At 47.0% G+C, this 15,034-nt stretch overlaps 1 protein-coding gene across 2 annotated transcripts in view; it reads right to left on the reverse strand.

Moving 5' to 3' along the window:
• The window catches only part of C27H4orf50 (chromosome 27 C4orf50 homolog), a 125,248-nt gene that overhangs the window by 81,586 nt on the left and 28,628 nt on the right, over positions 1-15,034 (reverse strand). For both annotated transcript variants that reach the window (XM_038008724.2, XM_008017955.3), the window contains exons 6-8: positions 14,014-14,141; positions 9,540-12,014; positions 1,414-1,578 (exon numbers count right to left, since the gene is read on the reverse strand). In XM_038008724.2, the coding sequence (XP_037864652.2) occupies positions 1,414-1,578; positions 9,540-12,014; positions 14,014-14,141 (2,768 nt within the window). The remainder of the gene's footprint in view (positions 1-1,413; positions 1,579-9,539; positions 12,015-14,013; positions 14,142-15,034) is intronic.

The following is a 15,034-nucleotide window of genomic DNA, read 5'->3' on the forward strand; positions in this document are numbered from 1 at the left end:
ATCCACCCAATAGATTACTACACAGTCAATCACAGACAAAAAAAATCATAGACTACTACACAGTCAAACAGTCACACGTATGAGGACTATGCAGCCACATGGACAAATGAACATAAAACTCTACATATAACATGCTTTGGTCTTACAAAAAACACATGGGAAAAGAGCCAGAAATTATACTGTAATGCTGAGGCTGTATTTTTCATCTATCAACTTGTCCAAAAATTGTAAAGTTGCTAACGTTCAGGATAACAAGTTATGGGCAAATGAGTAGACTCGTTGCTAATGATAGCAAAAGATGCTATCATTTTGGAGGATTATTTGCCATTACCTATTACAGTTAATGATTTATATATCCTTCGTTTTGCTGGAAATTTTCCATTTAGATATACAGCAGATGTATATGCCAAGAGATAAAAACGTTCATTGAAGCTGCGTTTGTAATGCAAAGAACGGAAACAACTTGAACTTCCACCAACAAAAGACTTGATTAAACAAGTTATGATTTGGCCTCATGATGACATAATACACACGATTTTAAATGAATGAGGTCACTTTGTATGTGCTGATATGAAAATACCATAAGATTCTTAAATGAGAAAATGAAGATGCAGAATAGTTTTGTATGGTATAATTTCAAACATGTACACATCTACACACATTCAGAAAGTGGGTAGATAGGGTTGAAAAAATATTGGAAGTCAGAAAAGGTTGAGGTTGAGAAGAAGAAAAGCTTTTATATTTTTTATTTTAAAAAATTTAGATGATTAAGATTTGCAGAGAGTTTAAGAAACAATACAGAGAGCTCTCTCTTACACATTTTTTGAGACAGGGTCTTGCTCTGTCACCCAGGCTGGAGTGCACCCTGGTACATTTTGCCCAGTTTCCCCCAGTGGGAATATTTTGCAAAACTATAGTGTCATATCACAACCAGGAATTGAAATGGCTGCAATTCACTGAGCTTTTTCAGCTCTCTCCAGTTTTACGCGTGTGCGTCTGCGTGTTAAATTCTGTGCAATTCTGGTACCTGCATACTTTTGCATCTGCACCGCTGTGTCATAGACACATCCACTTCCCTCCGACAGAGGAAGGGCTTTGACTTTTATTTATATGACACTGTAAACCTGCTTGACTTTTTAAAGAAACCACATATGTGCAGTTTTAAATTTAACAGAGAAGGGATCATAGAGTCTGTGTTTTCCTTCCTAGTACTGTCCTATACTTCAAAAATCCAGTACCCTAGAACTTTAAGTATAATAAAAAAAAAAATTAAAAAAAAAAAAAAAATCCAGTACCTGCTCCTGACCGGCTGGAAGGGTGAGGGAGCGCTCAACTTATCCTTATCCATTCCCCAAACGCCCTGGGGTGTGGGAGCCCTGGCTGACAAGAGGGGAAAGAAAGTGCTTCCCACACCTTGGTCTGGAGCTCCTCCTGGAGGCGGGCAGCCTCGTCCCGAGACGCCTGGTGGGCAGCGCCCTGGTCCCGTAGCTGGCACTGCAGGGTCAGCACCCGGTGATGGAGCTGCTGGGCACGCAGCCTGGGATCCTCCTCAGTAACCTCGGCCTCTGAGTCCTGGAGCTGCAGAACGCACGGATTTGAATGCAATTTTTAGGTTATCTTCCAAACAATTTGCCTTAGCCAACAAACTGTACCTGTTTCCCACTCCTTATTTTTTATTTTTTATTTTTCCCACTTACATTTCCCTTACAGTAAAACAGTTTTAGAAAATAGGGTAGCAGAAATCACTCCCAATCCGATTATCCTGCGGAAGCTTTATTATCCATAGATTTTCTGCAGACTTCCTGCTAAGCCCCTCGACATGCGCGTGTATAAGAGTGGGTGGTTCTGCTTGGTTTCCGGAGGGGGACGTTGGGGAGGGCCTGGAGAGTCCCAGAATAACAGCGTGGAATATTAGCTTCAAAATTATGTGCAGTGGGGTGACATTCCAGAATCTGCTGTAATAGATGCCAGTCACTGTTATACTGAAACAGGGTGATAAGTGAAATTGAATGTTCCAATCAAATTATGAGATGCTTATTACGCTAAAGCATAATACATTTATATAAAACAGAAGACACTATATCTCCCACAGGCACTTTTCTTAAATCAATACACAATTGCCTCTTACTCTTCTTGGATCTAACGTGAGAGTAGCGGGTTTCATTCAGATGGCAAAGGGAAATTCCAGGAGGGAGGACAGTGAGAGGGAAGAGGCTGGCTTTGCATTGTGGGAAGTGTGGCAAAATGGGAGAGGTGCTACTGCCCCCAAATGGTTTTGAAGTCTAAATTCTTATTTTTTAAAATAACTCACATACATACACACAAGCATAGAAAAACATACATATTAACACATATTTTTCTATATAAAATTTAAAATACGATATATTTCTTTTGTTTTCTGCTTTTCTCCCTTAACACCATGTCCTGGGCGTTTTTCCATATTACCAAATAATGTTGAAAATGCTGTTATTAGTATATACGCAGACTCCTGTGGCTGTGCTGAACACTCAGATTATTCTAACATTTTGCTGTTACAATTGGAACTGTGACAAAGACCCTTGTACATAAATATTTGGACATACCTCTGACGCTTTCCCTGAGATCATCAGGGGGTATTTGTGGCTCAACAACGTGAGCATCTTTTTTTATTTTTATTTTTATTTATTTTTTTGAGATGGAGTTTCGCTTTTGTCGTCTAGGCTGGAGTGCAATGGCGTGATCTCGGCTCACTGCAACCTCCACCTCCCAGGTTCAAGCAATTCTCCTGCCTCAGCCTCCTGAGTAGCTGGGATTACAGATATGTGCCACCATACCCGGCTAATTCTGTACTTTTAGTAGAGACAGGGTTTCTCCATGTTGGTCAGGCTGGTCTCGAACTCCTGACCTCAGGTGATCCATCTACCTCGGCCTCTCAAAGTGCTGGGATTACAGGCATGAGCCACCAGCCCAGCCCGACATGAGCATCTTTAAGCTCTTGGTTCATGCTGCTAAGGCGGCCTTAGAAGGGAACAGCACTGCTGAAAGTTCCATTTGTGAAGATTTAGGAGCCCAGAAACTCAGATGCTTCTCAAACGCCCTTCCCCCTTGTGATATCAGTTCCCTTTTCCTTTAAGGCAGATTCCCTGGGAGTTGTAAGACCCCCAAAACTCATCCCGACCTAGCAGGGGTAGGTAGGAGGGGGAACCCAAGCCACCCTGCTTGGGAAAGAGAGATGAGGGAGAAGAGGAGGAGAAGGAAGAATCCAGGTGGCTCCATGGCTGCTGGGGCGTCTCTCTTGTAATAAAATATACAATAGCAGAAGAAGATATTTTTAATTAATAGAAATATACACCACGTGGGCCTGAGATGCACAGGCTGGGCCCTGTCAAGAACAGATGGGTGCTCCGAATGGTCCCGTAAAATTCAGCTCCAAGACTTCAAAACAACTTGGCCTTTCTGGGAAGTACGTTGCCTCCTCTGCCTCCCTCCTCTGGCAGTGACTTGGACTGGGGCTTTGTCCCATGGGTCCTCAGAGAGCACCCAAGTATCCTCTAAAGAGAATGGCTGGGCAGGTGGGGCCAGCCTGTTGTCCCATGGGACCACCCCACACAGTAGCCCTGTGAGCTGCCCAGTGAGTCTCCTGCTGTCTAGCAGACATCATGAGCACATGTGCTGGCTGTACACTGGCCTGAGATGGGCGGTGCTGACACTGCCCTCCAGGAGCTCAGGCTGGTGGGGAGAATGACAGGCAGGTAATTCAACATTCAATGCAGCCTGATAAAGGGAAGCCAGGAGGCTGTGACGACCTGAAGGGGGCACTGAACAGAGACATCATCCAGTTGGGGGGTGGCAACTGTATAGCAACCACATTCTGGGTTGCAGGGACAGTACCAATGTGTAGCATTTGCCAGTTTCCATGGTGTAAATATTCCCACCATGACTGACTACAAGCTACCAAAATGGTATCATTGAAGGCAGAGTTGGGAGGAGATGCACATGAGTTGGTTCTGACTCGTCTCTGCACAGAACCCAGCCTGGGGGTGGGAAGAAGCTTTTTGGAGGAGAGGACCCCAACAGGAGACCTAGAGGAGAAAGCTGGGTGCAGGGAGGGGTGGATGAAGAAGGTGAAAAATGAGGGCAGAGGTGTCAGCATGGAGTGTGGAGGTTGGGAGTGTAAGCAGCAACAGTGGAAGCTCCTGAGGGTCTCAGGGCCAGAGCAGTGCTCACTGTAGGAAGCTGGGATCTCATGTCCAGTGCAATACGAAGCCATAGAGGGTTTTAGGTCAAAGAGTAACACGTCAGGTGTTGGTGACTTCCTGTCCATCACCAAGTCCCATGGACTCCAGCTCCAGTTTTCACTCCAAATTTCTCAACCCCAGTGTCACCTCTTGGCTATCCAGCCACCAACTCCTTTCAATCTGTTCTCCTTCAATTCACCCAAATCATTGTTCTCAGAGCAGGCAGATCTTTTTGCAGTAAAAATTGGGTCACATCTTTCTGCTCAAAACCCTCTGATGGCTTCCTATGACATCTAGAAAAGATCAAAACAAGGGCATGCAAGCCTTCTACAGCCTAACTTGTGACAGCTTCTCCAACCTCATCTCACACTACACCCCTCCTTGCCCATTGGAATCCAGCCACGCTGGCTACTTTCTGTTTTTCCAATGAGCCAGCCTCTGTCCTGCCTCAAGGCCTGGCCACTCGCTTTTCCCTCTACCTGGAATGCTCTTCCTCGCTGCTCTTTTATAACCTTGAAAGTCTCAGCTCAGTATTCAGCTCCTCAGATTTCCACACTCCTACTCACTGGTGTTGGACAACTATAGAATCTGGGGAGAATATATACAAGTAATGTTTTGCAGGCATTGGAAGATGACTGGTGCAGGGCTACAATCCTTAAGAAAAAGGATGCACAACAAGGCAGGCTCCACATTTTCCCTGGATTTCTCTCTGAAACATTTTCCAAATAATGGTCCTGAAAATAGAGCCCAAGCTGAAAGTGGTTGTCCTTCTAGATGGAGAAATAGAGCTTGGAGTTTAGGGATGCTAAGACTGCTGGGGTTTGTGGAACAAAGTAACAGGGAAGAGAGCTGCAGAGAATAAAAGCCCAAATACTGTCCTAGAAATGTCCTTTGGGTCCTTGACTGAATCATAAGCTATGCAACATGGTAGAAGACTCTAAGCCTTGCAAAGAACAGCAGCTTGGAGGTTAATTGGTGAAGAGATGTCACAGGTCACACACTTCTGAGAAGATGGCAGAGTTCTGGCAAAGCCAAAATGGAGAGGACTTGGTGAATGCTGTGGAACTCAGCTGATGTCACTGAGAGGCCATGCCCTAAGAGCAAGGGCCACACCTTAGGAGTAATATCAAGCCCTACTAGGTCTGAGGGCAAAACTTAAATAGGCCTACACAAGAATAAGATGATCCGCTGATCCTGCAACTACCTGCCAGAATAAAATTCACTCAACATTCTTTGGAGAAAGACAATAATCAGGAATCTTCGTAACATATTATACACAATGTCCAACATAAAAGTTTTTGAAAGTCCTAGACATGAAGAAGCAGAAAAATGTGACTGTTCACCAATAAACAAAATAGTCAATAGGAGCAGGCAAAGAGATGATCCAAATATTGGTGTTAGCAGAAAAAAAACCCTCAAGGTCTTCAAAATAATTATGATCTATATATTTTTTAAAACATAGGAAAAATAAAGAAAATGGATGTACAGATGGACTATTTCAACAGAGAACCAGAATCTCTTTTTAAAAGAATAAAATGTATATTCTAGAACTGCAAAATATAATAAATGAAATTAAGAACTCATTGAATAGATTTAACAGAAGTTGGGACACGGTAGAATACCGGATTAGTGAATTAAAAGACAGGTCAATAGAAAATCCAAACAGAAACACACATTTTTAAAACTGATACAGGATTTTTGAAAGATGTGAGATAGAGCCAAAAAGTCTGAATTTCTAGAAGGAGAGGAAAAGAAAATAGAAGAGAACGAAATATTCGAAGAAGTAATGATCAAGAATTTTCTAAGTCTGACAAAAAAGACACAAACACACAAGTTCAAGAAGCTCAAAAAAAATTTTAAAAAAGAAAAACAAGCAGGACGAAAACAAATAAAACCATATCTACGCACATTATAGTGAAACTGCCAAAACTCAAAGATAAATAGGAAATTATAAAAGCAGTCAGAGATAAAACAACACATTTATCTCAGGGAGAGTGAGGGAGAAAAACAATGACAACTACGACTGATTTCTGGACAGAAACTATGAGAGGCAGAAGACAATGGAATGAGACTTTGAAGAGCCAAGAGAGTGAAATACCTGGTTACCTAAAATTCAGAACCCAATGGGAAGAAAAAAAACTTAATGAAGGGTAAAAAATTGTTTTCATAAAAGAAATATGAGAAAATTAATCACCAGAAAATTCTCACTACAAAAAAACCCACAGTTCTTAAGGCAAAAGGAAATCAGAGCCACAGAAGACTAAGAAAGAATGAACAACACAAGAACATGTAAAGATATGGATAAATGAAAAAGATACGATTGTTTAAAATAACAGTGACTTATAAGATTTATTCTACATAGGAGAAATATATAACAAAAAAGTTATAAAAAGTAAAAAGAGAATAAATGAAGTTAAACTACTGAAAAATTTTTCCATTAATCAGGACACGGTAAAAAAACTAATTTAAAGTAAATTTAAATAATTACTAGATACATTTTTGAAATGCCTAGGGTAACCACTAAAAGAATAATACTAAAACATAAGCTAATGGAGAAGAAAAATAAATAACAAAATATAATTAATACCAAAAACGAAGGGATGAAAGAAAGAATAAAAGAAAACAAAACAGATAAGACAAATAGAAAAAAATAGTAAATAAATAAAATAAACTGGCTGGGCGCAGTGGCTCACACCTATAATCCCAGCACTTTGGGAGGCCAAGGCAGGTGGATCACCTGAGGTCAGGAGTTTGAGACCAGCCTGGCCAACATGGTGAAACCACATCTCTTCTAAACAATACAAAAATTAGCTGGGCATGATGGTGGATGCCTGTAGTCTCAGCTACTTGGGAGGTTGAGGCAGGAGAATCACTTGAACCTGGGAGGCAAAGGTTGCAGTGGGCCGAGATCACACTACTATACTCCAGCCTGGGTGACAGAGCGAGACACTGTCTCAACAATAAATAAATAAACAAATAAGAAAGAACATTATAATATATAGATTTTTAAATAACATAACTAAAAAGAGAAATACACAAATGCACATTCAGAGTGGAAGGTTTTAAAACATGTCTTGGTTAATGCCAAAACAAATAGACAACATATCAGCAAAGACAGAAGAGATTTGATTAGGACAATTAACCAGCTTGGCCTAATTGATATGAAACAATCAAACAATGTTCCTTCTTTACAAGGGCATGTGGGATATACTGTTGGCCATAGACCATAACCTGGTCAATAAAACAAGTCTCAACAAATTTTGGAAGACTAAAATAACATACTGTATACTTTCTGACAGGAATGAAATAAAACTAGAAATCAAGGACAAATGTATAACTGAACAATTCCAGAGATGCTTAGAAATTAAGCAACATGTTTCTAAATAACCCATGGGTCAAAGAAGAAATCATAATAGAAATTAGAAGCTATTTTCATTTTTTTTTTTGGGTTATTGTTGCTTGTTTTTATTTCATCCTCTTTGACTTTAATTTCTAAATCAATAAAATAGGACTAGCTACAATAATCTTTTTTTTTTTTTTTTTTTTTTAGATGGATTCTTGCTCTGTTGCCCAGGCTGGAGTGCAGTGGCACAATCTCGGCTCACTGCAACCTCCGCTTCCCAGATTCAAGCAATTCTACTGCCTCAGCCTCCCAAGCGGCTGGGACTACAGGCGCGAGCCACCACACCCAGCTAATTTTTGTATTTTTAGTAGAGATGGGGTTTTACTATATTGGCCAGACTGGTCTCGAACTCCTAACCTCATGATCCGCCCTCCTTGGCCTCCCAAAGTGCTGGAATTACAGGAGTGAGCCACCGCGCCTGGCCCTAACAATGTCATTTTGAGGCAATTTTGAGGAATAAATGATAGTACATAAATTTCTTGGCACATAGTAGATAGGCAATACATATTCCTTATCTCTAATCCTTAGAAACTATTTTGAAGTGAACAGACTTCATCTCAAAATGTGTGGGATGCTTAGAGAGACATTTATAGCTTTAATTGCATAGATTGCAAAAGAAGAACAGCTGAAAATCAATGACCTAAGTTTTCAACACAAGAAGCAAGAAAAAGAACAGCAAATTAAATCAAAAGAAAGTGGAAGAAAGAATATAATGAGGCCAGGCATGGTGGCTCACGCCTGTAATCCTAGCACTTCGGGAGGTCTAGGTGGGCAGATTGCCTGAGCTCAGGAGTTCAAGACCAGCCTGTGCAATATGGTGAAACCTCGTCTCTACTAAAATACAAAAAATTAGCTGGGCATGCAGCGTGTGCCTGTAGTCCCAGCTACTTGAAAGGCTGAGGCAGGAGAACTGCTTGATTATGGGAGGCGGAGGTTACAGTGAACTGAGATAACACCACTGCACTCCAGCCTGGGTGACAGAGTGAGACTCTGCCTCAAAAAAAAAAAAAAAAAAAAAAAAAAAGAATATAATAAAGATCTAAGAAGAAACCAACAAATAAAATACAAACAATAAATAAAATCAATAAAACTGAAAACAGATTCTTTGAAATGATTAATAACATTGTTGGGGGTGGGGAGGAGAGAAAGGAAAGAAGGAAGAGAGACAGAAAGAGGGAAAGGGAGGCAGGAGGGGGAGAGCAAGAGACAGAAAGATGGAGAGATAGAGAAGGAGACACAGAGAAGGGAAAGGAGGCAGAGAGGGTGGAGCAAGATGGGAGAGAAAAACAGAGATAGAAAATGGAATGAATGCATGCCAGGGTCTCAACACTAAATATCCTACGCATGGTGAAGAATATTATGAGTGTTTTATTGCAGGACTCCCAACAGTCAAGAACTGTCCACAGATGAGGAGAGGGACTCAGAGAAGTCTGCATGTGGCCTGAAAGTCACAGCTCTGTAAGCACAGAGCCTGGTTGGAACCCTGTTTTATCATGCTCTACAGTCCATTGTTCTTTTCATTGCAACTTTCAAGACCCAATATACAGAATTAGGACTTGGGCCGCTTGAAAAACCCCAGGGTTGGAAAATGCAAGGTCTGATCTTAAAGTATGAACACTCTCTGGGTGCCCTGCTGGAGCCTAAGCAGAGGGGCAGGCTTGAATCTCCCATGGCAGGTGGGAACAGAGATCCCGGGACCAGAGTGCCGAGGTGTGAGTCCCTGCTCCACCCCTCACTGGCTGTGCGACTACGGTGACTGCATTTCTCTGTTTTCTTTGTACCAACCTTCCGTCATCTGGTAAGTGGTGAGAATGATTGTACCTCCCTCACAGGACTCTGGTGAATTGCATAAGTGAATGGGGTGGACCCTGGAACAGAGTCATGTGTGTTAAGTAAGCTGTCAGGCAGACCCAACCTACCGTGGGGCCACTGCTCAGGGACTTCAGAGCTTGCCCCTGAGCCACAGAACAGCTGGGCCTCTTCTCCTCTTTCTCCATATGTGCTTCTTTCATTCCTGCTCCACCGACATTTCCTTGCAGGTTGTTGGCTACATCAGCATTTCTCCAGACCAGTGATGGAGGGGGAGAATCAGTACCGCATCTAGAATTCCCAGCGCCTGCGGAAGGTCCTGTCTGCCCTGCAGCCAGACTCGCTTCCTCCGCCAAGAGTGGCCCACAGGCCCTTGAAAGCAGCTGCCCTGCGAGTGGAGTTACCTGCACCTCTTTGTCTACAGTGTGCGTCTTGGCTTTTCCCTGGAGGTGCTCCCTTCCCTTCACCAAATGCCCCTGATCCGTGCTCCTCTGCAAGGTGACTTCCCTCTCCAGGACATGGACCCTGCGTAGAAGGTGCTCGTTCTCCCTGCTTAAGGCCCGGATCATGTCTTCTATTCCCAGCACGATATCCTTTATCAGCTCTTTGTAACTAACGCCAAGCTCCGAGATCAGCGCCTGGAGCTTCCAGTTTTCCAGAGTGACTTGCTCCATCGTGTCTTTGGATTTCCCGATACTCTCAGACATGAATTTCTGAAGTTGGCCCAGATTCCCTTTCAGTTTTTCATTTTCCTCTTCAAGCTCCAAAATTTTGCTGTAACTCTTCCCATTGCAGTCTTCAAGGTCGGAGATGACCTGTAAATATTGGTCCAGTTCTTTCTTTAACTGAGAGATGTCCCCTACCAGCCTGTGGTTATCCCGCTTGAGCCTGGATATTTTTGTCACCTCTCGCTCTCTCTCTCTTTCAAGGGCGCACACCCTTTCATGGCACCGCTCTTGGTCTCCGTGAAGTTTGGTGTTGTCGTGTAAAATCTGGCGTTGCTGTTTCTTCAACCCAGAAATGAGCTGATGAAACCTGCCCCTCACTCTCTCGAGGGCACCCCAGGTCTCCGCGGGCCCCTCTGGAGGGTTTGGGCTGGCTTCATCCCAATCAGGCAGTGTCCCTGGGTTACCAGGAACTTCGCTGGTGCCCAGGGCCATGGTCTTCCCCAGCTTATCACCTTCATCACTCTCTTTAGACTTTGCTTCTTCATCAGAACAAATACCCCGATTTCCCCAAACCTGCTGAGAGTGAGCTCTCTCCCCGCCACTGTGCCACTTCTGAACAAAGCTCCAGTTCTCTCCCCCACATGCAGAGGCTGAGCGCCGCCAGCCCCCACGGCCTGGCTGCAGGGTGGACAGCTGCTGGAAACAAGCCTCCACCTCCTGTGCAAGCTCATCGATTGTGAGTGCACACCTGTCGTGTCCTTTGCTCACAGCCTGTGGATTGTGACCAGTGGGTTCGCCCCCGTCAGCTGATAAGGCAAATCTGGGAAACAGAGGCAGACCTGTCTCTCCTGCGAAGAAAAGCATTTCCTTGCTCTCATGTTCCTGGGAGTCAGGCTCCTCGGGGGCACCCCTGCACCCTGGGCTGGATGCTTCTTGATGCAACGCCTCATCCTTCTCCTCTAGCCCTTCGTCCTCCGGGCTTTCACCTTGCAGAAGCAGAGCATTTCCAAGCCACATTTGGTTTTCCTCCTTGTCCCTAGCTGTCCTCCCAGTGGCTCTGCCTCTTCCTGCGAGGAGCTGACTATCTGTTGGCCACAGCTCTTTGGTCTCGTGAGACCTGGAGAAGGTGGCTAGGGGCGCCGCTTCCTCCTTCTCTGATGACAGTCCTCCTCGGAGACCCCAGACATATCCTTCCACCCTTTCCCTCCTTCTCAGGGATTCGGGACCCTCCTTTGATACTGAGGCCTCACCCTGTAGAAGAGACATCAAAAACTCCTGCCAGGTCCCAGGGTGGCAGGTGGCAGCCCTGGTCTCTGAAGCCCCATTCTGGTCCTGCACGCCCCCTGTGGCTCCAGCCCCGTCGTCCAAGCTCAGGTTCTGACGGCTTTCCTGACTTGGCTGGTGCTTGTCACCAAGGTTTTTCCCCTTCCTGCCCGAAGTCCCCCTTGCCTCCCCCTCTTCAGTTCTCCTCCCCAGGCTTCCTCCTCCATTGTTCCAAGTGTCTTTCAGATCCTTGGGCTGTTTTTTTGGAAATCGGTGATTTGAAACGTGGGGGGCCTCGTGGGAGAGGGAGGCACTGCGGTCTCTTGCCTGGTGACAATCCCAGCTGGGGGGTCCTGTGGCTTTGGGAGGAGGTGGGGACCTGGTGGCCAACTCTTCTTGGGTTTGTTGTCCATCTGAGGGAACCTCCTGGAGCAGAAGTGGTCGCCAAGAAGCGGAGTCCCCAGCCGGCCCCCAGAGAGGGAGTGTGGACGTCTGCACCAGGAGAAAGGCCTCTGTGGCCGGGTCAGCTGCTAGATTTTCTGAAATCCGGGCCAGGTCCATGGGGAGGAGTGACTTGTCCAAGCACTCCCCTGGGGGGCAGCCACAGACCAGGAGAAGAATCTGTTCATCCAAGCGAGGCTCTGCCAGGGTAAGCTACGAATGGAGAGAGAAGATGAGGTGTGAAACAGCCCCTTCCTCCATTCAGCACCCCCACCTCCACTCACCTCCTGGGGTTCTCCATGTCTCCTCACCAGGTGCACAGGGGACAAGCTCTTTCCCACACAGGACACAGCTGGTACCACCCTAGGGCCTTTGCACATGCTCTTCACTCTACCCAGAATGTCCTTGCCCCAGACGCCCTCAGGGCTCACTCCCTGGCTCCATTCGTATCTCAGTGCAAATGACTTCCTTGAGAAGGCCCTCCCTGACTCACTCTCGGGCCATCCACCCCATGTCATCTTCTCCCACAGCACCCGCCATGCCCTCACACCATATTATATGTTTCTGTCTGTATCATCTAACTCCCCCTATAGCCCTGCCCCGTCCAATCCACTAGTCATGGGCCACATGGAGCTCCTAAAATGTAAAGTAATTAAATCAAGGTTAACACTCAGTTCTGCGGTGGTTCCCGTGTGGCCCGTGGCTACCGTCTTGGGCAGCACAGATGCAGACTGTGAATAGCACTGTAGGAGGCTCTCATGGATGGGGCTCGTGCAGGCCGTCCACTCCCTGAGGGCAGGACTTCATCTTTGTTCAACTCCTGGGCCTAGAACAGTGCTGGGCACACAGGAGGTGTTTCCTTGATATTTTAAATGTATTTTTATCTTCACTTATTTGATGTGTTTACCCAGAGAGGAGGAGCCCAGCTCACAGCAGAGGCCCCGGCTGGGCTGGGGGAAGCCTGAGGATGAATTTTGGTTTTAGCTAGGCTCACTGGGAGTCCCCGGGGGCTGCTCCCAGACCTGGCAGGCTGCAGGCAGTTCTCAGTGGAACCCCTAGAATAGCTGGGAGAGGCTCAGCTGGTCTAAGATCCAGAAGAGAAGGACAGAGGGAGCATCTCAAAGGACAGAGGGAGTCTGAGCCTTTAGAGGTGGACATACAAGCAGCAAAGCCCCTTCAGGCAGAGGGGGCTTGAAGGCCAGGAGCACTGCCCCTGCCTGGAGGGGTCACCACCTCCCTGCTCCCTGGAGCTGCGGGTGGGCAGCACCCCTTCCTCTGTTGTCTTTGCCTCTGTCTGCAATGTCCTTCAATCCAGACACCAAGCCACTGTCCCAGCTGCCCACAGAGAAAAGAGCATTTGCCCCAGAGAGGTACAGACCTAGAGACCTGGCTTCAATCCTGGGTGTGACCTTGAGCAAGTTCCTTAACCTGCTGGAGCCTCAGCCACCTCACCTGTCAAATGGGGCACCTCCGTGTTCTAAGACATTGCCCTGGGCTTCAAGGGAAGGGGGTGGTGAGGAGTGAGGCATATACGGATGCGACGGCCAACAACAAAAATAAGAGATGCATCATGAGCAGAACACGAATGAATGAAGAGATAACGAAGGGCAAGCAGGACGTGAATGAATGAAAAGATAATGGAGGGCCTCTCTATTTAGAACCACACAACCACAGCCAGGCTCGCGGGTCCCAGCATGGCTCTGCTTCTCAGGGACAAAAACATGGAAGTGGAGAAAGGCTACAACTGCCTCAGCCTCAGAGCAAGCCACGGGAGGTGAGTCGGGACACAGGCTCCTGACCCTCAGGGCCAGCATGGGGCAGTGTGGGCTGTCAAGCCTGGATCTCGGGGTCCACCTCCAAGCGGGGGGCCTTGGGGAGTCACAGTAGCCCTTGGAATCTCATCTCCTCTCCAGAGCAGAGGTGGCAGCAACACCTCGTGGGTGTCAGGAGGTGTCAATGAGAGGAAGCCTGTTCCATGGCAGCCCAGGCCTGGCACCCAGCTGACCCCCTTCCTCCTCACTCCCCATCCAGGTCTCAGGATGTTTCATTTCCTCTCCTCAAATCTCTCTCTCAACTATTTCCAGAATGTTATTCCAGACCTGGAGCTTATTTACCCCTCCCACCTCCTGCGGGTGGCCACACACCCCGCACGAGACAGGGCTGAGGGGACCCAGGGGCACTGCACACGTGCACAGAAAGCCTCTGGCCTCACCTGTTCACGGTTGGATCCCGCCAGGTCTCTGGGGAGCTCGCCTGTGGTCTCCGGGCCTGGACCCAAAACAGAAGAGGTCCGTCCAGACCCGATGTAGCTCCAGGTGCAGGGCCCCTCTGGGGACTGGCCTGGAAAGCAATAAGACCCTGGGGGTTACAAAGACGCTCCCAGGGGCTCTGCCATGATTGCCTCTAGGGACCACGTCCCCTGGGCTTGGGTAAGATGGCACCCCCTGCCACCCCCGACTGTGAGCCTCATCATGCCTCCCAAGGGCAGCCTGATGACCACCAGCACCTTGGTCAGGGGAGGAAGCTGAGGCTGAGACATGAAACAGCCATCAGCAGGTGGGCAGAGGCCCCAGGGCTCCAAGCCACCTCTGCAGCCCACAGACTCCTGCATGGGACAAAATCCACCAAACCTTTCTAAGCCTCAGCATCCTCATCTGTCAAACAGGGTAATGAGCCTCACCCCAGCCCTGCACAGCTGGCATGAGGACACATCTGACCTGGGTCGACATAGCAGCTCTGTTCCCCAGAAATGAGATAACGGGAGAACGCCGGCTGCATCAGTCAGCAGCACCACTGTGCTACACATATGCGGGATAATGCCACCCCTAAACAGCCCTTGAGGTTGGAGGGCTGGAAATAAACCACAGATGCCCAGTTGGCCACCATGGCTGTCAGGCTCTCTGAGTGCAGGGGCTCTGGAAGCCACGGTGGAGGCTGTTATGAGATATGATAAGACACTACTCAAGCCCGGCACGGTGGCTTATGCCTGTAATCCCAGCATTCTGGGAGGCCAAGGCAGGCAGATCACATAAGGCCAGGAGTTTGTGACCAGTCTGGCCAACATGGCAAAACCCTGTCTCTACTAAAAATACAAAAATTAGCCGGGCGTGGTGGTGGAAGCCTGTCGTCCCAGCTACTTGGGAGGCTAAGGCAGGAGAATCACTTGGACCCGGGAGCTTGAGGTTGCAGTGAGCCGAGATCGCACAACTGCACCCCACTCCAGCCTAGGTGAC

Source organism: Chlorocebus sabaeus, chromosome 27 (assembly GCF_047675955.1).
Source record: "Chlorocebus sabaeus isolate Y175 chromosome 27, mChlSab1.0.hap1, whole genome shotgun sequence".
NCBI lineage: Eukaryota > Metazoa > Chordata > Mammalia > Primates > Cercopithecidae > Chlorocebus > Chlorocebus sabaeus.